This window comes from Nyctereutes procyonoides, unplaced genomic scaffold (genome assembly GCF_905146905.1).
Source record: "Nyctereutes procyonoides isolate TBG_1078 unplaced genomic scaffold, NYPRO_anot_genome, whole genome shotgun sequence".
Classification (NCBI taxonomy): Eukaryota; Metazoa; Chordata; class Mammalia; order Carnivora; family Canidae; genus Nyctereutes; species Nyctereutes procyonoides.
This window is the reverse complement of record NW_026575154.1, coordinates 520743-546275: the sequence shown is the minus strand read 5'-3', so window position 1 is coordinate 546275 and position 25533 is coordinate 520743. Positions and strand designations below refer to the sequence as shown.

General features: G+C 34.4%; 1 protein-coding gene across 3 annotated transcripts in view; it reads right to left on the bottom strand.

Annotated features, from left to right (window-relative positions):
• Positions 1-6550: 6550 nt before the first annotated feature.
• The window catches only part of EIF4E (eukaryotic translation initiation factor 4E), a 103760-nt gene continuing 84777 nt past the window's right edge, over positions 6551-25533 (bottom strand). For all 3 annotated transcript variants that reach the window (XM_055313289.1, XM_055313288.1, XM_055313291.1), the window contains exons 4-8: positions 15346-15441; positions 12612-12675; positions 11802-11915; positions 10379-10518; positions 6551-7833 (exon numbers count right to left, since the gene is read on the bottom strand). In XM_055313289.1, the coding sequence (XP_055169264.1) occupies positions 7719-7833; positions 10379-10518; positions 11802-11915; positions 12612-12675; positions 15346-15441 (529 nt within the window). In that variant the 3' untranslated portion in view covers positions 6551-7718. The remainder of the gene's footprint in view (positions 7834-10378; positions 10519-11801; positions 11916-12611; positions 12676-15345; positions 15442-25533) is intronic.

The following is a 25533-nucleotide window of genomic DNA, read 5'->3' as shown; positions in this document are numbered from 1 at the left end:
ATGTGTGGTTTACTGGAGCAGGTAGCTGTTTTTTCCTTTAATCTTTCTATGGAATGCCTACTGGATCCTGTCTTCCTTTGCCATAGCCTGTTAGATTACTTACAGCAGAAACTGTGGCCACAAATGGCAGTTGCCCAAGCATGTTATTAGCATCTCTGAATTATTTGCTTCACCCTTTTATTTGGTCACTAGATTGACTTCATGGAATGAATGCACTTTGCATGCTAATCTTACTTCTGGCTTAATCTTTTCTCACATTTCCCCCCCTTTCATTCTTCTACTTCCTGTAATAAAACAAGGAACAAATAAATGCATACCATAAGCTGCTTTAGATAATATAGTAAATATATTAGAGTCCTACAGAGTGAGTACAAGCTTTCTTGGATAATTCAAAAACCACTTTGCAATCATTTTTTTTATAATTAAAAACACCAGCTATCACTCTGATAACAAATACATAGCTCCAATATTTTCCAGTCGGCAAAAACTCTGGTTACTTTGTTTTCAAAAGAGCAATAAAGGAGTTCTTAACCTGTAGATAAAATAAGCATCCAAGGACATGGGCAAAAAGGAGGGAGTTCAGTTGGGATGTCTTTTAGCGTAAAAACCCAAACACTAAAAAAGGGACCATTAGGAGAAACTGCAAAGATTCAGAGATACTTTAAGTGGAAGATGAAAGGAAATAAATGTCAATGCACATCATACTTACTTGACTGTATTAATAAAGCCATCGGGTGGGAATGCGGTTAGGGATTTGCCTAACGTGAAAAGGGGAAGAGGGTAAGATACTTGGCTTTTGCCAGTAACATCACTGCTACAAAACATTTAGAGTAAGGATCAGACTTAAAAAAAGAAATGAAAAAAGGATCAGCCTTTTTTCTGTTAAGGGTCAGGTAATAAGTATCTTAAACTTTGCAGGCCACAGTCTCTGTCAAAACTAGCCAACTCTGCCACTGTAGCACAAAACAGCCACAGATACGTAAACAAATGGATTAGGCTGTTTTAATAAAATTTCATTTACAAAATGGAATGCAGACGAAATATAGCCTATGAGTTGGTATTTTGCTAACCCTTGACATAAGAAGTCCAGTAAGTAGGGAGACACAGATCTAAAGCCCAAGAGGTAGGTGATGGATAAGGACAAATATTTGGAAGTCACTGTCACAAATAAAGTGATAGATAAACCAAAGAATAATAGAAATGGAAAACATGAGTACTTAAAAACAGAAACTTTATGAAGAACAACACTTTAGGGGAGCCTGGGTGGCTCAGCGGTTTAGTGCCACCTTCAGCCCGGGGTGTGATCCTGGAGACCCAGGATCGAGTCCCACCACATCAGGCTCCTTGGTGGAGCCTGCTTCTCCTTCTGCCTGTGTCTCTGCCTCTCTCTGTGTCTCTCATGAATAAATAAATTTTTTTAAAAAAGAACACCACTTTATAAAAAGCATGAAGAGGAGGTAAATAATTAGTAGTTTCCTCAAAGTAGAGAAAAAAGATGTGAAATAAAATTCATGATTCCCTTAAATGTCATTCTGGCTCAATTACAAATCCCTTATGCCTGAAGAAGTGCAGAACACTGCAGTATTTATTTAACCATGGTAATTACCTGGAAGGCAGAGCCAGAACACAGAAAAGGCCCCAAATGTGTATATAATACATGCAGGGCCTCGACATGAGACAACACAAAGTAGGGTCAATTTGGAACAAAATCTTGTGCCTCACATATTTCATAGAGTATCCTATACCAAAACAAAATCCATACATACGCATTTCACAGAAACTACTTACACAAAATTGAATCAGTGGTTGAAAATAAAGGAAAAAAATGCCCTTAAAAACAAAAAACCAAATGTCAAGGGAAACGGGTTACCATACATAAATGTATTTGGGAAATGCTCATTTCAAAAGTTAAGAAGTTAAATTCATTACACCGTTTAAAAATAAAACAGGGTCCAATATCAATGTATTTGATTAGAGCTTTTTCAATGTTTACAGGTGTAAAATAGAACAGGTCTTATTGCTTGTCTTTGGGAAAAAAATACAATCCAGCAAATAAACTATAGCTTGTATTTATAACAATGCTGGCTAACATTAGAAGATGGTAAAGCAATTAAAAACCACTAAAAAAAAATATCACAAGGGGCCCAAAATTGCAAAACTTGCAAAGAAGCATTGCAGGACAGTTACAAAACTGATGATTTATGTATGTGGATTAGAACAGTCTGGATGGGGAAGGGTAGAGAATGAGTCCCACTTAGTACTGCTAAAGAACAGAAAACTATTTCCTTTACACATATCAAAAAACTACAGTATAAAAAGATAAGACTATAATTCACACTGGGGACCATAAAAGGCAAAAATGACAGGGAAAACAGGCAGGCAGTCCTCCAATAAGGCATACATTCATACAATGGATCACTAGACAATGAACAAAAATAATGTTCTGTGTGTTCAATGACAGGTGAAAATGTCTAATTGAGAAAACACCAGAAAATGATTTGTGTTCAAAGAAAAGTTACACACATCTATCTGGTGTGTGCACAGAAAATTTAGACATTTACAAGAGATGGGAGTGGTCCCCTGAAAAAGAGTAGGATTAAACAAGACAGGAAATTTTCACCTTCTACCTTTCTGTAGTAAAAATAAGCATACACTATGTTTGCTCCAACATTAAAGGAAAAAACCACTATAATTATTTTGGGAAAGTGGCTAGAGGACTGCTACCTATATAAACCACACCAATGTAGACATGATCACATCTAAAATGCTTCACCATACTCAGTATGTTAAATGATAAAGTTGTACCTTTTTAAGAGTACAATCACATAACCAAAAAAGAACCACCAAATTTCTTGTGGACACTACTGAAGTCATAATTCACTAACAAAAAGTAAAAATTAAGTCTTGCAAAAGCTATATATTTGCATGTGAGGGTCTAATCCAATCATTATATAGTGTGATCTGTTCAATGTTAAACAACCTCATTTTATATGTACCTCTAGACTACTAACTCCTAGTAAGAGAGACCCAAGGAGTTCTATTTCAATAACAAACTATTTGTAGGAACACCTGGGTGGCTCAGAGGTTGAGCCTCTGCCTTGGGCTCAGGGCATGACCCCAGGTTTGGGAATGAGTCCTGCATTGGGCTCCTGCAGGGAGCCAGCTTCCCTGTCTGCCTGTGTCTCTGCCTCTCTCTCTCTCATGAATAAAATCTTTTAAAAAATAATAAAAATTTAAAAAATTAAAAATTGTTTGTAGAATCTTATGGAGAGATTTATTTTTAAGACATGTCTGCTGTTAAAAGTTTACAACACGAGGGCAAGCCCTGGTGGCTCAGTGGTTTAGCACCACTTTCGGTCCGGGGCCTGATCCTAGAAACCCAGGATCGAGTCTCATGTCGGGTTCCCTGTGTGGAGTCCGCTTCTCCCTCTGTATCTCTGCCTCTCTGTGTGTGTCTCTCATGAATAAATAAATAAAATCTTAAAAGTTTACAACATGAGCCAGGTCATTCCATTTTCTGCTGTATGCCCATCACCTAGAATATAATAAATATAAGTACTCAATACATATTTTGGGGGGGGGTAGGAAAAGTAGGAACAGAGCCTGTGTAAAACTATGAGGCATTATAAATTATGAATTCAAGGAAAACGGGACAAGATTAAAACGTGAAAATAGGTTCCTCTGAATTAAAAAAAAAAAAAAACAACACAGTACTACATGTGACACATGCCTGCAATTTCATTTCTTGCTTCTAACAGTGGAACAGTGACAGCAATATTAAAATCTAAACTATTCAAAGTATTAGGAAAGCTGCCTAATGTCTACTTTAGAATTCATAGTAAGCAGGATACCACACAGTATTTAAAGATGCTACAAATTAGGACAGAAATTTTGACACAAATCCAAAAGGTGTGAGGAAATGAGGCATAGACCAGTAACATAGACCAGTTCCCTAGTTGTTTCAGGGAAGGATGGGCAAATGAGCTGGCTTTGGCTGCTGAGGAAAACCACCTAGGAGTAGTGCTTCTCAAATTATATGTGAGGGACCAGTCTTAACCCCTATATTGTACTCTGTCAAAAACACACTTCTATAAAATATATTTTCCAAAATTACCAGAAAAATGATCATATGTTTTAATGTGATAGCAACATCAAACTGCTATAGAATATAACTATTCTCAATTTCTACACTGGTCCATAGAGAGACACTGTATAACAATGCCTTAGCATTTCGTTTAGTGTTAGTCTCACCTAAAATCTTGCATTTGTCTATAGAGTCTGACTCTGAGTGAAAAAATTCAGTTGTTTTTTATCCCACTAAAAAATGAAGACAATCCACAACAATTAAAAAGTAGCAAAGAGGGACACCTGAGTGGCTCAGTCGGTTGAGTGTATCTACCTTCAGCTCAGGTCATGATCCCAGGGTCAAGGGATCCAGCTCACATTGCATCATCACATCATCCAACTCCCTGCTCAGTGAGGAGCCTACTTCTCCCTCTCCCTTTCCCTCTCTTTGCTGCTCCCCCTGGTTGTGCTCTCTCCCTGTCAAATACATAAAATCTTTAAAAAAAAAAAAAAAATAGCACAGAGACTTGTCATTAACTTGTTTTAATTTTAAAATGTAAAACACTGCATTATCATACTACCTTAGAAAGTTAAAATTATCCTTTTAAATGCAAGCTACAGCATTTAAGAATGTTGACTCCTATCAACTTGAAAATTTTGCTTTATTTTAGAAGACAAGACAGACATGTAAAAGTTGTGTATGAAAATATTCACTTAATTTTTGTAATTCCTTTATCTGTAAACTCCTGTTATCTTTGTCTCCATGTTCTCAAAACTCCCCCAAGTGATTTAGTTGATTGCTAAAAGAGTGAGCCTAGAGGGGCTATTTTAAGTTCCATTACCAGAGGAAGTAAACTGCTGGCCTTTAAATTGACTACAATCTGATGTAACTTACTATATAGCCTGTAAGATAGGCTCTACACTATTTAGAGTCTAATGTGATTAACATTAGAACCAAACCCATTTTGCACCTTCCAAGCTGTAAAGTGACTTACATCCTCATTGCTTCTGTTTTATCTATGAAATGGGGATAAAAGCACCTACATCAAAGGATACTTGTGTAGGTTAAAGTGCATGTAAAGAGCTTGGAACACTCCTTGGCACATAATAAGTAATATATAAGTATTGTAATTATTTAATTCTTACACAGTATAACTCAAATCCTTCTGCAGAACTGGGTTAACAATTAAATTGGTTAAATATGTCGCATCCCTATAATTAATTACAATTCTTCTGTTAAAAGACTTTAATTCTCTATTATGAAAATATATTTATTTATAATCGCCTATTGGACAGGGAGAAAAAAGTTAGAAAATCATATACAGTCTAATCATATTTAGAAAAGAGGCTAATGAAGTTAAGAAAAGTTGCAAATCATTGTAATACTTATGTGGCATCTGCCAAAAGTGACTCAGCAATTTATCATCTTCCCCACCCACTGGGAAAAGACTTAAAATAAAACTGATTATGATTCTAAAATGGTAATAATAAGGATAATCAAATGCATATAAACCAGGTTTTTAAAAAATTTAGAATAATGTGTACATTTAATTCATTATTCCTCCTCCACTCCTGAAAGCTGATGCTTCTTAAAATGGACTGCATCTTAGAATTAGGAAAGAGCATTAATTTCTAATAGATATACTACTCCAATCCCACCCATTGCCAACACACCACAACCACCATCACTTATAAGCAAGCTCCTGAAGTGCTCACAACTACACATATCAACACAGACAATAAATAACCTTAACCAATCACTCAAGCTTAAGCAGCAGATATTAGATATATTCTATTGAGATTATAAACACAAACAATTCAGTATTTTTAGAATACTGAACAAGAGGTGTTTGTGGTATTGAGAATACTTAGATGGTAGCCTGTGGTACCCTTTAAACTGTTTTAAAGTTCTTCAATGAAATCAATACTATTAATTTCATATTTACTTATATAAGACTTTTGTCAAACAACAGTTTTTAATTCATAATCATTTAAAGACAAATTTTCCTCTTATCTAAATTGATTTTCATTCTCTAAGTTGAGCTTACCCTTTTGTCTATAATAGCCATATTTCATTTTACTGCATCTGAAATACACAATTATCTATTATATACAAAGTTTTTCACACGTGCTTTCAAATGCCTAAAAAGAGATCAAGTTTTAAAATTTACATAAAACCATACTACACCAATTTACCAATATAAATATGTCTTCATACCTATTTATTCCATTCTATTTAGACAGCAATACTAACAAAATGTATAAGACCCAACCACCTGTTCTCTTTCCCTATGCTATTATGTTGACACTTAGAAAACAACATCTCAGTTAAGCAACCAAATTTTATAACTACCATTCCTACCAATCAAATGGTAATGCACCAAGATAACAATTCTCTTGAATTTTAACACATTAAGAGTACATTATTTACCTAAGACCGAAGGACTATGCCTTCTTGTATAAATAACAAAGATAGCCAAATCAATTTAATTCCATATATATGATGCTACCTATTCAATTTATTAAAAATTGTAATAAACATAATAATCAAACTAGTGTGCCAAACTTATGCTGTTCAGGTGAAGACACTACAAGAAGACACAATAGAGACTGCCTGGCAATAAGAAGTACAAATTCCTTCTATAGAGATGGAGAAATAAAAGGACAAATCTAGTTGTCTAAAAGACAATTCACTGTACACATTTTATTTACAGTTTTGTACACTGTCTTAATATGAATGGGACCGCTTTTCTACTTGAGCCATTTTTTTTTAACCAAAGCAAAATAACCTAAGTAATACAAAGTGTTAAAATACAGCATAAAGATACAAAAACAGACATACTAACTCTAATTAGGAATGTAATTATGATGTTACATTTTTTATAATCCACAATTATGTTTAGGAAATCACACAAACATAGATCACTGATTTGAATGAAATGCATAAATTTGTACCAAAGCTTTGCAGTTACAAAAAAACAAAAAAAATTACCAAAGAATGCACAAAATTAATGTTTATTCCACCTTTGTGTCATATTCCTGGATCCTTCACCAATGTTACATGAGGAAAAAAACAAAAGCAAAACAAATGAAAAACTGAAATCAGAATCACTAATGTTATCAAGTAGGGAAACAAATAAATTAAAATCTAGCAGCCATCAGCAAGAGTACAGCAAAGACAATGCTGTAAAAAGAAACAAAGAAAATTGCTAGAAAACTGTATGCATCATACTCTTTAAACCAGCAAAATATGCTCCTGCATACAATGGAACATAAACAGAATTTTTTTCCTGTAAGGTATAGAAATGGAAGTTCTTTTTTGAATATTGTGGATGGGCAAAATGTGTTTATATGGTAATTCTACTAAGCTATTACAGAGTGGGCCAGGAACACATTTATGGATTCTGGGGATGATGTGTACTGTTAATTCTTTGATTGGGATAGTGGACACTCTAGCCAAAATAAAAAAAAAATATATATGAACACAGAAGTACAAGACAAAGGTGAATGAGACTTCTCTTATATCTTAGCAACATTTAGATGGAAATCAAATTTAAATGCAGTCCACTCTGCTTTTGAAGAGGCTTTGGTTCAGCTCCCAAATCTCGATTGCTTGACGCAGTCTCCTATGAGAATACTCAGAAGGTGTCTTCTTAAACAACAAACCTATTTTTAGTAGTGGAGCCGCTCTTTGTAGCTGTGTCTGCATGGGACTGATAACCAATCACTATCTTTGGAGGAAGTCCTAACCTTTCCTTGTATACCCTCCTAGAAGAAGAAAAAGAAAAAAGGTAGTCATTAATTTTTATTCACATACACCAAATTTGGTATTCTTGTTCTTTACATAAAAAAAAAAAAGTTCAGAGAGTGAAATAGGAAATTGCACACCTTTTTCCTTTTAGCAAATCTGACTCATTTTCACAACAATCTTGGTTAAACACTTAACCAATATTTGAGACTCCACTATGTTATCAGGTACTATGTAATTACTAATAAATCAATAAGCAAAGCATGGACAGTCCCTGGGTGTTTATAGTATTTGATTATTCACAAACAAATAATCACAAATACATACAGTGGAGCTGCATCGCATGCATAACTCATTTATACAAAATTTATTGCCTATATAGGTCTACTTTAATTCTTTCATCTAAAATGCTACAATTAGGGCAGCCCAGGTGGCTCAGCGGTTTAGCAAGGCCTTCAGTCCAGGGCGTGATCCTGGAGACCTGGGATCGAGTCCCACGTTGGGCTCCCTGCACGGAGCCTGTTTCTCCCTCTGCTTGTGTCCCTGCCTCTCTGTGTCTCTCATGAGTAAATAAATAAAATCTTTTTTAAAAAATAAAATAAAATGCTACAATTATATTTTATATATAAACCATAATAAATATATTACTGCAAATCACATTTACCACAATTACTTTATGATATTTCCAGAGTAATTTAAAACATACATCATTTCTGCCTTATATACTAACTCTGCAACCTAATTTTCAAATAACATGTGACTCTATTTTAAGAACAAACTATGACGAGTGCCAACGTGGGGTAAGTACAGGGGCTGTGATATTGTATAACAAGAATGATCTAATCTTGTCTGTGAAATTAGAGAAATCTCCCCTTTAAAAGTCATGAGGTTAAAAGTAAAATGCTGAGAGAATGAAGCACATCTGAAGGCTGGGGAACTAAATAAGGCTATGTTGGCTACAGCTCATAAAGAAAGGGAGTATGAGTTAAAAAGGTTAAGTAAAACTGAGGCTAGATCACAGAGAGCATCACAGGTAAAGTTAGGGATTTGGACACTTATTCTAAAGAAGACAGCAAACCTTCAAAAATAAGCACCCAAATAAAATAAAAGACATACATTTATACATATTGGAGCTAAATTCTCCAATATGATACTAGGATAGTTTTATTCATACTCATACCTTCCAGAAGATTCTACTACCTTCCTAACAAAGTTTCTAAAAAATAACTTTCTAACTAAAATAACCATTATCAGATTTATATGATGATACAAAGTATTCCCTTCCATTACACTTAATCATAAAAATGCCAGAAAGCCAGAGCACTCAGCCATGTAACTTGGGTAAAAAAAAAAAAAAAAAAAAAAAAAAAAAAAAAATCCTCCATTAAAAAACTGAAGTCAAATATTTCACAAAGATTTCAATAATTTTAAATACTGACACAAATACAATATTTTCAGAGGAAAGAACTTCATACTTATTTTTTAAATTGTTTTTTTTAATTTTTTTTAATTGTTTTTTTTAATAATCAAAACTATTAAGTTTTGATGCTGAAAGGTTAAGAATATGATGACAAATCAACTTCTTTTTTTTTTTTTTAGATTTTATTTATTTATTCATGAAAGACAGAGAGAGAGAGAGGCAGAGACACAGGCAGAGGGAGAAGCAGGCTCCATGCAGGGAGCCTGATGTGGGACTTAATCCCGGGTCTCCAGGATCAGGCCCTGGGCTGAAGGCAGCACTAAACTGCTGAGCCATCCAGGCTGCCCTCAACTTCTCTTTTAGAGAAAACCTGGAAAATCTCCATTATCTTTTAATCTAGAAAGGAATGATGTTCACAGGAGAATTCATATTGTTTGAAAACAATCACGAAGGGCAAACCAAATATTTTGTGACCTATGACCAATACTTAATTTTAACACAAAATTAAAAGTCAAATATTACTAATTTAAAAGTAATAAAAAGAGGATCCCAGTTAATACTGATCAATGCTTGGGAAATAGGGAAATTCCAGGCAATTATTCACCGTGCCCCAAATTTAAAAACTTAAACATGTAGGTTTTTAAAATATGGACACAACTAAAATACTATCACTTAAATGTCACTGAAAATTTTACACACATGTGCACAGAACAGACATTTAAAATATGGACAGAACTAAAATACTATCATTTAAATGTCAGTCACTGAAATTTTTACACACATGTATACAGAATATATACTATTTGCCAATACTCACTGAATTACTATTCCTATGAGTATTGTAATAATGTTACGATTTTAAAGTAGAAAAAAGACTTAATATTCTCATAGGATAAATAAAATGCTACATGCCAAAACAGAATGCTCTGGTCATTGATTACATACTCCATTGCGAGGAAAAAAGAAAAAAAAAATATGGACGAGACAATGAAAACCAATAGAGCAGGTTCAAGATTATAAGTTTTCATGAAAACAATACAAGGAAAATAATGATCTACAAATCCAAGTATTTTTAAAGTTGTAACAGTACTTTGCTTTTAGTTATCTTAATATTTTAAAGGAAGTATAAAAATAGCAAAACTTACCCTATATGTGTAACAGCCTCTCTGTTTTCACATTCAGTAGTCCATATTGCTATCTTATCACCTTTAGCTCTAACATTAACAACAGCTCCACATACATCATCACTGTAGTCATCAAAAGATTCTCCAATAAGGCACAGCAGCTTTAAAAAAATTCAATCCCAAATTACATGAAACAAATTATTCACTGCTTATTAAACTACAAACGTTTCTTATATTTGTATATATACAAAACTGAAAAGTTTTTAAACCAAAAGTTGACTTTTTCAATGTCTAAATTATATTTATGTATATTGTTCTTTGTCCTGACTTTTTAAAGATTCATTTCTTTGTTTAATATCAAGAACATTAACAGTTGATTTTAACTTTTTTTAGCAAATGGGGCAATTGATGTCAGGGCACATATGAAAGGTAAATTATGTTAATATTCAATTGCTCTTCTGCTTCTACTTGCCAGCAAACAAATAATGGAAGGACTGAATAGTTGCGCAAGATTAAATTAACTGCCTCATGATCTTGCTGTTTTTCATGAACACAGGTTTTTTTTTTATTGTGGCAAATATTTATAAAATTTACCATTTTAACCATTTAAATAACGTTTTTTTATTTGAGTATAGACAAAATATGACATTAAATCACTTAACCATTTTTAAGGGTATTGTTCAATGGCATTAAGTATACTGACAACATTGTATAGCTATAACAATCATCCATCTCCTGAACTTTTGTCATCTTACAAAACTGAAATGACTAATTTTTTAAAGTGGAATTCTAAATGGTATTTACTGATAATCTCCAAAAGCAAAATTAAGTTTCTTCATTCAAAAAAAAATTCATGCAAATATTCACTAACTGCTTAACTCATTAAGTGCTAACTATAAATGAGACACTGTGATGAGTGCTACGAATCCAAGAGACTATTATCCCTACTCCTAATAGCTGAGCTTTTAACTTCCCACTATAGAAAATGCCAATTATCTCATATTTAATATATGTCTTAAAAAGCCGGAAGTTTTAGATTATAGTACAATACATAAGGTAAATAATATCAAGCTATGCTTTCATTGTTTGCTTCACTGACCTAAAAAATTTATACACAGTAATGCTCTAAAGAAGGTTGTAAAAACGTACACCATGCAAAATGTGAAGTTCTGCAATTTTGAAGTTAATGATAATGACCAGGAGAAACTTACTGTGGAAGGTGAGAATCAACTACCAATCACTTTATATCTGATATGTAATACGGTATGGGTTTCACTGGACTAGTATGTAAAATATACAATATTCATATGATAGAACAAAACTAATTGCTGGCTTAGATTTTATAGGGTGGGTATGCTCATCTCTTCCGAAGTAACCGATGTAAAATGTAATCCAAATTAAGTTTTTAGTATTCCAAAACTATTTTATAATTTTAAAACCTTACTGTCTCTAGCCAAAAGCGATCCAGGTCACTACGTCTCTGCTGCTTGTTCAATGTAATTAGCCATCGTCCTCCTCGTTTGTTTTTCTCATCTTCCCACATAGGCTCAATACCATCCTACAAGGTTAGTAAGTAACAATATTAGACAAAATTGTTATTTTAATTGAAGAGATCACTAGAAAGAGCAAGCAACAACTCTGTCAACTTCTTGTTTTTTTCTCTTCATAAAACTGCTATTGATGTAGTGGGGGAAAAAAAGCAGGCAGGCCTTAAAATCCAGAGGCATGGGACTACAGAATTAAGAGTCTTGATATAGACACTTACTAGCTATCAAACCTTGAGTTTCTTTTGAGGTTCTTAAACACTGAGTAGCAGATACCCTTAAGAAGCTACATACATGTCTATGATCTAGAAAAATACATGCAAAAATTATGCAATTTCAGGGTTAATGAATGCCCCACCTCCTACCACTTGACAAAACTGATTTATAAATACCCCAAAGACCAATACATCCCAGGTTAAGAATTCTGACAAACTCCAGCCTACTCAAATATATAAAAGAGACTGGACTGGATGAACAAAGCTCTCTTCAAAAATCAATCACACTGTGTGCCCATAAAGTAAGACTCTCAATTTCAATAATCTATAGCAATAGAACAAAATTTGTTTATGTGAAAGCCCAGTAAAACTAATTTAATTATTCTCCAAACCTCAGAGCATTAACTATTCCTAAGTTTCTGACAAGATTTCTTAATGAGTAAATGAACAGTCCAGTCTTGTAATAAATATATGAAATTGCCAGTTAAAGCATACCTTAAAAAGTGAGTAGTCACAGCCAGGCATTAAATTACTAGACAACTGGATGTGGTTGTACAGACTAGGTAAAAGAAAAGGACAATTATAAACATAGAATATGTAATGCAGTTTAGGTACCTACATATACATTTAGAAAATATGATAATAAGATAAAAGTTCATGTTTACTTGTTTTTCTACTGAGTCAATTTCTTTAATGCATCAAACAGGTATCTTAACGGTCAGTTCAAGAATCAGCATTTGATGATTTTCAGGAAAATGTGTTTAATAATTTTATTCTGATAAAAATATATTTTGATATATTTCTTAACTCAATGCATACATATTTATATATAAGAAACTGGGAATAGGAAGCCTGAGGTGGCTTTAAGTACATGAAAGAATTCATGAGGCTAATGAGCAGTTTTAAAGACACACACACAAAAAAAAATCCAGAAAAAGTAAGACAAACTTCCTATCAAGGTTGCATGATTGAAAGAAGACAACACTATTATCCTTGAAGGTATCCTAAACAGACCAATGGGTCTCAAATACTGCAGTCATTACTAGTCAGTCAGCATGGCAATCATTTGGGAAGCTTTGGAAAAAAACAAACAAAAACCACACCAGGCCCTACCCCTTGTGATTTTAATCCCTTAAATACGGGCTAGAACCCTGGAATCTGTATTTCTAAACTTTCCCCAAATATCAATGTAAGTTGGATATTCACTAGCCTGAAAGTAAATATTAAATGCAGAAACATGATCTTTACTACATCTGCAGACCATGGACAATGCTACTATTATCCTTAGTTAGATTCTCTTGATGCTATTTTAACCCAATCTAGAAACATCTCAAGTAGAGTTTTAAGAAAGATTCTGGCATCCTTTGGATCACATCCCACAGGATAACATATAAATCCAGTTTGGGGAAGGTAGAAGAGGACTGAGACCTGTTTAATTATTCAATGGTCACTCTTCCCAAACTACATTACCACTGGCAACTACCACTAGGCAACAAATGAGGCCTGGGTTAGTAACCATAGAATAAGCACAACTTTATGAAATTAATGGACTGTCTTCAATGGCATCCAAGGTAGAAATGACCAATGTTTATGTTGTCTCTTTTCTCCTTTGTGATGCTCTAAGGTCTCTTAGTTAAGTTTATAGTAATAAGAATCTGTAATGACATATTTAAATAGAATCAGAAAACTACAGACAAGACTAGATAAATCCCAAAGGGCTCAACAGCTGTTCACCACAAAATCTGCCAGGAAAAAAGTGAGAAATGAGTAAGTGCTTAGGTATTTACAGAAACCTAAACAATTCCTTCGTATGTCTAAGTCCACTATGCAATAACATTGCTTGTACATAACTAAAGTGTGGGGCCATGTTCTAATTAGAGGTCCACTTAGAAACTCAATTATGAAAATTGGTGAAAAGCCAAACAAACTAGATAAACATAGACCTGATTCAATGGGGAAATGGTTCAAGACTCTTGCTCTTCCTCCTCTATTAGGAGACTGGAGACTTTTTGGTTTAGAAGATTCAAGTAAATACAATTAAAGAAGAAAATCACTTAGTGTTTGATGAAGGGCAAAATACAACAACCCTCTTTAGACAATTAAATCTGTGAATTACTGGTGATTTAAATATAGTTTCATTACTTAAAAAAAAAAAGCCAATGATTTCAATATAAAGTGACTGCTCTTAAAGCGTATAGCTCACAATTTAACAGTTTTCTCTATTTAGTCTATACTCCGCACCCTCTACCCCTGCCCCGGGATTTAAATGCATACTAAATGCCTATTATATGGGCAAATCACTGGAAAGATACAAAAGAATATTGTCTCTACCCTGGAAGAAGTATAGATATATGAATCTTCTGACAATCTGTTCTTTTGGGTGGGCAAAATACATTCAGTGGATTAATATATAAGAAATGCATCACTGATTTAACATATATAGGATCCAAAAATATACTAGATGTACAAACTAGAATTTTTAGATAACTGCTAGTTACTTACACCTCTTAAAAAGGTTTTAACAAGTTTTATCTTTGAAATAAAAATTATTTTTCAAATAAATTAGATATTAAATTAATTGTTTTTGGAGAATACTACAAAACTTCTTGAAGAGACTTTACAATTTTCAATTTTATGTCAAAGTCAAGCAAAGTTTTGACCCCCAAATCTTAATGTTTTGTTAAACCTGAAAAGAAATCTCAAAGATATTACAACTATTCTTCTTGAAATTGATTAATTACCATCACAGATACTTGGACAAACCTGAATTTTGAGCACTTCAGTCTTTAAAAAAAATCGCAGAATCTCTACCACAGGAAATCCCAACTGTTTCACTAAAAAGAATCTGCACAAATGGGAACCTAACAAAGCTCTGGAGTATGGGGCAAAGGTATGGAGTATGGGGCAAAGGTATCTGGGCAATCAAGAAAGGGAACAGGTTCTAAAAAATTGTCAAAAGTTCTAGAAGCAATAAAGGGCTCTTAGGAGAAGGATCTCTTAGGACAAAGAATACAGAATATACACAAGGCTAAAGGATGACAAGACTAAAGCTTTCTAAATGATGAGATATAATCACCAATTCAAACAGTTGTAAGGAGATGGACAAACAAAAGGTAGGTCTATAGATGAATATTTATTAATTGTTTACCTTAGCCTTCATTTTGTGAATGTGACTCAAAATGAAAAATTACACAATTAATTAAACAAACATCCTAAATAGGTTACTTACGCCCAAAAGTCTTCAACAGTATCAAACTTAGAGATCAGCCGAAGGTTTGCTTGCCAAGTTTTGCTTTTATCATTTTTAAAAAACCAGAGTGCCCATCTAAAAGTAAAAAGTCAGTGTCAAACATGGTAGTTTCCATATTCACATTTGTAGCAGCATTCTTCATAACAGCCAAAGGGAGGACACAGCTCAAGTGTCCATTGACAGATAACTAGATAAACAAAATGTGGGTTAAACATACTGTGGGATATGTATCAGACTTAAAAGGCAAATTCTGAAGATGAACCTTAGGGACATTATATTAAATAAGCCAATCAAAAAAAGATAAACAGTATGATTCTACTTGTATGAGGTACCTAAAGTAATCAAATTCATAGAGTAAAATGGCAGGGGCCAGAAGGAAAAGAAATGAACAACTGCTTAATGAGTATAGAGTTTTAGTTTTGTAAGATGAAAAGAATTCTGAACACTGGTTGCACAATAGTACTGACATACTTAACACTACTGAACCAACAATACACTTAAAAAACGGCTAAGATGGTAAATTTTATGTTATGGAGTATTTACCACAATTAAAAATTTACTTTAAAAATAATTTTAAATGGTAATATTAATACAGTGGCAAGTAATGATTAGTTTTCTCTTTCATTTAGAAGTATGTATTTTGTACCTACTGCCCAACCTACTTCGCAGAATCTCTACCATGCTATACTTTAGAGACCCACTGAGGTTCATGCTTCAGAGTAATTCACAGAAATGTAGTAGAGAGACAACAGTGTGCTAAGTGCTATGATAGAAATAACCAAACACTTAAATGAGAAAAATGGAAGCATTTAACCAGAAATGAAAGCGGACAGCAAGAAAGCTGAATTCTCATAGAAATGAAAAAGTATTAGCCAAGAGTGGAAAATGAGACTCCTAAAAAAATGGGGGGAAAAGTATTAAATGCAATTCTGTTTACTCAAACACACAAATGGGAAAATAACAAAATAAAGGGATACATTGAGGAATGCTATCACAGACATGTTCTTAAACAACGTATACTAGTTTCTACGTATCTGTATATACCTGTTAAAATGTTTTATTCTAATATCTGGAAGATAAACTCATGTCACATCAAAGTTATACTTAAATATCCCTAGATAATATCTTCAGTACAGTTATATTGTCTGAATTACTATACCAAAGGTAACGCAAAAGGGAAATTTCACTTTCTCATTGAGAATAAGGTTGTCTGAAGACAGGTTTCCAAACAACTCCCTGATTAATGCCTGGATAATCTGACAAAAAAATGAGATACATTTCAACATCCACTTGATAATGTGAATTTGTCAAGCTGCTACCCAAGGACAAAAAAGAAAAAAGCAAAGGTGTAAAAATTACTAAACATACATGTAATAAGGTCAAATACTATACTCTGGTTTTCCAAAATTAATTAAATCTTTCCTCAAAAAAATAAAACTACCATATCGTCCAGCAATTCCATTTCTGGGTATTTATCCGAAGAAAATGAAAACAATAAATCAAAAAGATATATGCACCACCCTCATGTTCATGCAGCATTATAATAGCCAAGATATAGAAACAACCTCAGTGTCCATAAATGAATGAATAAATGGATAAAGAGAACGTTGTATGTATATAATGGGGTATTATTCACCTATACAAAAAAAAGAAGGAAGAAATCTGTCATTTGTGACACTGGATGGACTTTGAGGGCATATGCTAACTGAAATAAGTCAGAAAAAGAAAGACAAATACCACATGATTTTATTAATATGGGGAATCTTAAAACAGAATACAAACAAAAAACCCAAGGTCATAAATACAGAAAACATATTGTTGGTTGGCAGAGGTAGGGGTTGGGTGAAAACGGGTAAAAAGGGCCAAAAGGTACAAAACTTCCAGTTATAAAATAAAAGTCATGAAGGATATACGATATGGTGACTACAGTTAATGACAATGTATTATGTATATACATAAGTTGCTAAGAGTAAATCTTTTTTTATTTTTTTTTTTTTGCTAAGAGTAAATCTTAAAGAAGTTCTCATGACAAGGAAAAAAACCTTTGTAACTATACATGGTGACAGATATTATAAATACACTTACTGTAGTGATCATTTCACAATATACACAAATACGGAGTCATGCTGTACACCTGAAACTGTTATATGTCAATTAGAACTCAATTAAAAAATAAATCTTTTTTTTTTTTTTTACTGAATCTAGCCATTGAACATATAAAAATTTACCCTAAGAACATAATTAGATGATTAGGCAAAAATGCTTGTATAAAAATGTTCTTAATGTTGGAAAATGTAGGGAAACATATTATGTGCTTTCAACAAGGGATCATTTAAATTCAAGTTATCAAAACGTGGTTTGCAGACCCTTTAAGCTCTGATAAGAACTATTTTCATAATAATGCTAAGACATTATTTTATTTTTCACTGTGTTGACATTGCAATGGTAGGGTAAATCTGCTAGTGTCTTCTTAGCAAGTTCCATACAATGGCACCAAATTATATTAGCAGTCACTGTACCCCTTTGTCTTCACCACCTCTCACAGTAACAAAGTCAGTGGCAGGGCAGCCCCAGTGGCACAGCAGTTTAGTGCCGCCTGCAGCCCAGGGCGTGATTCTGGAGACCCAGGATTGAGTCCCGCATCGGGCTCCCTGCAAGGGGCCTGCTTTCTCCCTCTGCCTGTGTCTCTGCCTGCCTCTCTCTCTTTGAATGAATAAATAAATTTTAAAAAACAAAAACAAAACAAAACAAAAAAGTCAGTGGCAGTTAAGAATGCCACTGATGAAGCAATAATTACTAGTTTCATTAAATTCTAATCTATGTACACCTTTTTCATATTCTGCAAAAATTCAAAAACAACAACAAAAACACTTCTGCATTCCAAAGTACAATCAATGCTTAAGGAACTGAATTGTGAACTAGCCACTTTTTTCATGGAACTCCATTTTAACCATGACTGATAGATAAACCATGGTTATTTCTTAAAAATCAAGAAAGTAAAGACTGATGCTTACAATGTGAGCTTTCAGGAGAAAAATTTTGGGAAGCCTCCATTTGCTACTGCGACAAACTTACTAAGATTTAAGTACACTTGTGAGGAGTTTAGTAGTGGTATTAATGAATGTTACTGTTTTCATACTGTATAATGAAAAGTACCAATACCCAGAAGATCTGCATAATTCACTGAACCAAAGATCTGCATAATTCACTGAACCAATGTTTTCCAGATGAACCCTGGTGTTGCAAAATCATGCATGGATAAAAAAGACCCATTCCAAATGCAAGATAGGCCAGTAGATTCTAATGTAACATAGAAGGAAAGGTTCTTGGATATGGTTTCAGATTCTCCATTGCAGTTGACCTACAAAAAAACTATTATCAAAGGAGAATACATATAATTATCTTAAAAGGCTATTAAAAAACCTTCCTTTTCCAACCATGTACTTGTATGAGGTCCTATATTCTTATACTCTCTATGAAACAACCTATCTCCTTCACAGACTGAATGTAGAAACAGTTATGAAAATACATACCACTAATTTCTATTGTCAGGCACCTGAGATTTATAAAAATGCAAAAATGCCTTTCTTCCCACCATATTTTTAAACATTTTTTCATAAAACTATTTGTTAACATGCAATGGATTTTCTAAATGAATATATAATTTTACATTTTCTCAGGTTACTTTCTAACATACTAAATGGAAATAGATAAAAATCTATATAACCAAAGCTCTGTGGAGTCCTCAGTAACTTTAAGATTTTATTTACTCATGAGAGACACACACACACAGAGAGAGAGAGGCAGAGACATAGGCAGAGGAAGAAGCAGGCTTCATGTAGGAAGCCTGATGTGGGACTTGATCCCGGGAATCCAGGATCACACCCTGGGCCAAAGGTCAACTGCTGAGCCACCCAGGGGTCCTGTCCTCAGTAACTTAAGAGTATAAAAAGGTCATGAAACCAAAAATTTGAGAACTGCTGACTTAAATAAAATACACCCATAAAAGAGACTGCTGTGCAACTATTGAAAAGAATAATTATGTGGGTAAAGTTATTCTTAAGATGGGCATGAAACTCAGAAGCCATGGAGGAAAGGTGATACTACGCTACATAAAAATCTAAAACATGTAACAAACATATAATTGCACAATGTTAAAAGACAAATGATTTGGGTTTTTTTTGCTTTTTAAAGATTTTTATTTATTAATTCATGAGAGACACAGAGGCAGAGACACAAGCAGAGGGAGAAGCAGGCTCCATGCAGGGAGCCCGATGTGGGACTCAATCCCGGGACTCCAGGATCATGCCCTGGGCCAAAGACAGGGACTAAACTGCTGAGCCACCCAAGGCTCTCCAAGACAAATGATTTTGGATAATGCATTTTCAACCTAATGCCTTACATGGCTAAGTTAGCATCCCTAATTAGAATGCTTGGAAATAAACTTTATTTTCTCTTTAAGACTTCTTTAGAGAGATGGAAAGTTGGGTGGGGAGTAGGGCAGAGGGAGATGGGGATAATCTCAAACTCAGCAAGAAGCCCAATCTAGGGCTTGATCTCACAACTCTGAGATCACAACCTGAGCCAAAATCAGAAGAGGGACACTTAACTGACTGAGCCACCCAAGCACTCCGGAAATAAACTTTAAAGAATACCCGCCACCTACTCCTAGACAAAAGAACTGAGCAGACTGTCCAGAGATAAAAAACAAAAATGATCAATATATATGAAACGGCTTAGCAATGTCAATAAAAGAAAATTTAAAATAAGACACTGTCCACATATAAAAACAAAAATGACTGATATATGAAACAGTTTTGCAATGTCAATAAAAGAAATGCAAATGTAAAATGATAAGACATTGTTTTTATAAATCAGACTAGGACCAACCAACTGGCAAAGATGCAGAAACCAGGAACTCTCAAACTGCTAAGAGCCTAAGCTGATAAAAGGAGGATAATTTGGCAATTATCTATTAAGGTTATTAGAGCATAGTCTTTAACCTAAGAAATCTGAAATTTTATCTTATATTCACACAAGTGTACAAAAAACATAAATATGCATAAATTACAACACTGTAAATAGGAAACAAGTCTATATACCCACTAAGATAAGCCTGATAAAATACATGACTATTCACTTAATACAAGGCAGTAATTTAAAATAACAAGGCAAAATCTGCACAAACAAAAATGTCAACACTACTGTCACCTATGTAAAAAGTAAAGATACATATGCACATTAAAAAGCTTTGGAAGACTACAAACCAAATTTAACACTTACTACTCCAAAAAAAAAAAAAAAAGGGATCCCTGGGTGGTGTAGCGGTTTGGCGCCTGCCTTTGGCCCAGGGCGCGATCCTGGAGACCCGGGATCGAATCCCACATCGGGCTCCCGGTGCATGGAGCCTGCTCCTCCCTCTGCCTGTGTCTCTGCCTCTCTCTCTCTCTCTGTGACTTTCATAAAAAAAAAATAAATAAATAAAAATAAAAATAAAAATAAAAATAAATAAATAAATAAATAAATAAATAAATAAATAAATAAATAAATAAAACTTACTACTCCAGGGAGCGGAGAAAAGTAAAATGGAGAAGAGAATATCTGAGGAAAACAGATTACTTTCACTTTATATATACTTGTACCCTGATGATTTACTCTTTCTAATAATTATAAATTTTTTAACAATGCATAATAAATTATGCGATATTTACAAAAAGTAAACAGTGAGGAAACTACCAAGATCTGAACATATAACATCCTGGAACATTTTTCTATTATTTTATCCAATATTATTACTGAAGTAGAATTCACAGAGAAACTGAAATTCTCAGAGACTTTATTTTAAGGTTAATCAGTTTATTTACTAATGAAAATTTTCAGGACTCTTCTCAGATTTTATTCAAGCTGAGGAATATATGCCTTAATTACTTTTCCCAACAATAACAATACTAAAAAGTGTGTTCATAGACAAAAAGCATACAGAGTTAGCTTTTTATAATACTAAAAACATGGGGGTAAAAAACTGGGGTGCCTGCGTGGCTCAGGCAATAGTGTCCAACTCTTGATTGTGGGTCAGGTCATGACCTCAGGGTTGTGAGATAGAGCCCCACATTGGGCTCTGCACTCAGTGAGGGAGTCTGCTTGAGATTCTCTCCCTCTGCCCCACCCCTTCCCCTGCTTATGTATGCACACTCAGTGTGTCTCTCTCCCTCTAAAATGAGTAAATCTTAAAAAAAAAAAAAATCTAAAAAATACATTAAGGGTTTTGGTGCTACTCTTAGGTTGAATTATATGAAATTGCAGCTAATCAATTGTTCGACTTTGATATAATGCTTTCTGGAGGAAGAATTTTACTCTTTATGAACTATTTGACCTGTGATGGCTCGCTCACTAGCTGACAATGTCCACTGTCTAGACAATTAATTTCTTCCTCCCTATAGGATACGCTGAACCACAGGTCTCTTATGAAAAAACTACATGTTGGGGATCCCTGGGTGGCTCAGCAGTTTAGCACCGGCTTTCGGCCCAGGGCGTGATCCTAGGGTCTTGGGATCAAGTCCCACATCAGGCTCCTTGCATGGAGCCTGTTTCTCTCCGCTCTGCCTGTGTCTCTGTGCCTCTCTCTCTCTTTCTGTGTTTCTCATGAATAAATAAGTAAAATCTTTAAAAAAAAAAAAAAAAGAAAAGAAAAAAACTACATAAAACATGTTTGGACTTTTATTTTGATAAATCTACCATGATAATGAAGAAATGATAAAAAAATATTCAGGCCAAAAAGTGAAAATGTATTTTTTAGATTTATTTATAGTTTCACTATAGGTATACATCAGAGATACTGCAGATGCAATTGCAAATCACAATAAAGCAAGTTATCACAATAATGTAAGTCAGACTATTGAAGTTTTTGGTTTCCCACTGCACGGAGAAGTTATGTTTACACTATATTTGTCTAGTAAGAGTAACATTATTATGTCTAAAAAACTACTATAACCTTAATTTAAATATACTTTATTACTAAAAACCATCATCTGAGCTTTTAGTGGGTCATAATCTTTTTGCTGGTGGAACGTCCTGCTTTGATTATGCTGGCTGCTGGCTGATCAGAGGGGTTGGTTACTGAAGCATGGGGTGGCTGTAGTTAAACAATGAAGTTTGCTCTATTAATCGACTTTTCCTTTCACAAAGGATTTCTCTGTAGCACGCAATGCTGCTTGGATATTTTATCCACAAAACTTCTCTCAAATTCTCTCAAACTGCTGCTGCTTTATCAACTAAGTTTGTGTAATATTCTAAATCCTTTGTTGTCATTTCAGCAATCTTCACAGCATCTTCATCAGGAGTAGGTTCCATCTCAAACCATTTTCTTTGCTCATCCATAACAAGCAACTCCTCACCCATTCAAGTTTTATGAGTTGCAGCAATTCAGTCATGTCTTCAGGCTCCACTTCTAGTTCTATTCTTTGCTATTTTTACCACATCTGCAGTTACTTCCTCCACCAAAGTCTTGAAGCCCTCAAAATTTGTCCAGGAGAGCTGGAATCAACCTCTTCCAAACACCTGTTTCATGTCAGTATTCTGACCTCTACCCATGAATCACAAATGTTCGTAAAGGCAACTTAGAATGGTGAATCCTTTCCAGGTTTTTATTTTTTTATTTTTAGATTTTATTTATTTATTCATGGGAGACACACACACAGAGACAGAGAGAGAGAGAGGCAGAGACACAGGCAGAGGGAGAAGCAGGCTCCACCCGGGGAGTCTGACGAGGGTCTTGATCCCAGGTCTCCAGGATCATGCCCCAGGCCGAAGGCGGCACTAAACTGCTGAGCCACCGGGGCTGCCCCTCCAGAAGGTTTTCAATGTACTTTGCCCAGATCAATCAGAATAATCTCTATCTATGGCAGCTAGAGTCTTACAAAACGTATTCCTTAAATAGTAAGACTTCAAAGTCAAAATTACTCCTTTATCCAAATGTTGTATATAAACTGCAAAAACAGATGTTGTATTAGCAGGCATGAAAACAACATGCATTTGGTACATCAGAACTCTTGGGTGACTGAGTATATTGTCAATGAGCAGTGTATTTTGAAAGGAATCCTTTTGTTCTGAGCAGGTTTTAACAGTGGGATTAATATTCAGGAAACCATTTTGTAAACCGAAGTTCTGTCATCCAGACTTTACTGTTCCATTTATAAAGCATAGGAGAGCAGATTAGCATTATAATTCCTTAGGACTCTAGGATTTTCAGTATGGTAAATAAGCACTGGCTTCAACCTAAAGTCACCAGCTATTATATTAGACCCTAACATAAAAGTCAGTCTGTCCTCTAAACACTTAGGCACTGACTCCTCTCTCACTATGAAAGTCCACCCAAATGGCATCTTCCTTCACTAGAAGGCTGTTTCATCTACATTGAAAACCTGTTGTTTAGTGTAGCCATCTTCACAATGAACTTAGCAAAATCTTCAGGGTAACTTGCTGTAACCACTTATTGCTTCACCTTGCACTTTTATGTTACAGAGACCATTTCTTTCCTTAAACCTCATGAGCCAAACCTATGTTAACTTTAAACTTTTCTTTGGCAGCTTCCTCACCTCTCTTAGCCTTCACAGAATTGAGGAGAATTAATTCAGTCCTTCTTCTGGTTTAGGTTTTGGCTTAAGGGAATGTTGTGGTTGGTTTGATCTTCTATCCAGACCACTCAAACTTTCTCCATATCAGCATAAGGCTGTTTCACTTTCTTATTATTCATGTGCTCACTGTAGTAGTACTTTTAATTTCCTTCAGGAACTTTTGGCTGTTTAGTACAAGAGGCTTAGTTTTTGGCCCATCTCGGCTTTTAACATGCCTTCCTCACTAAGCTTAATCATTTCTAGTTTTTTATTTAAAGTGAGACAGGTAGGACTCCTCCTTTCACTTGAATATTTAGAAGCCACTGTAGGGTTATTAATTGGCCTAATTTCAATATTGTTGTGTCTCAGGGAACAGGGAGACCCAAGGTGAGGGAGAGAGACGGGGAACAACTAGTGAAAGTAAGGCAATTAGAACACACAATATTTATTAAGTTTGTAACTTTATATGAGCACAGTTCATAGTGCCCCAAAACAAATATAACAGTTACATCAAAGATCACTGATTACAGATCACTCTAACAAACATGATGAAAAAGTTTGAGATATTGCCAAGAATTACCAAAATGTGACACAGAGACACAAAACAGCAAATGTTGTTGGAAAAATGGCACCAATACTTGCTCAATGAAGGTTGCCACAAACCTTCAATTTGTAAAAAATGCAGTATCTGCAAAATGCAATAAAACAAGGGATGTCTGTGAAACATACACAGGGATCTGTAAAGGAGATAGGGTAAAAAAAAAAAAAAGTCTTGGGGTAGGGAAATGAAAGGAACTGAATTACTTAAATATCCACAAATTCATTCTAATTTACTTTCTTCCAGATTCTTACAATATTTCTGCATTTCATTTTTCTTCCCCCACAATCAGCTCTCAGTGCATTTATATTAATTTTCATCATTTAAACCATAAAAACACAAACACTGGGTAGGTGTGAGGTAGAGTTGAGAAAACTATATGAGCTACTACTATTCAACTACTGTAACTATGAAGTTTAACTCATCTTTTTTTTTTAAGTAGGCACTACATACAGCATGAAGCTTGAATTTACATTACAACCCCTGAGAGATCAAGAGTCCCATGCTCTTACCAATTGAACCAGCTACGTACCCCGAAACTTAACTCACCTTAATCTCTTTTCCTCGCCTAACTTGTCTTAAATACAAACCAACTAACCTGCAGATGCCACATCCCCTAGCTTTTTCTCCTTTACAGCCCAACTTCAAGTTGTTTATTCTTGCTCTATAATACATTTATATTCACTCTCTATTCCAATCTTTTTCCATCATCTACATTCTACTAAACTTTCCCCTACATTAGCTAGGACTTTATCATTCAATCCAATGGCAATTTTGAGCCTTTTTAAATTGTTTAATCCAATGAATATCTGATCTTTTTATGGAACATATGCTATTAATCACCTGTCCTTAAAACAAACCATTTTCGGGATGCCTGGGTGGCTCAATGGTTGAGCGTCTGTCTTCAGCTTAGGTCGTGATCCCGGGATCCCGGGGTTGAGTCCGGCATCAGGCTCT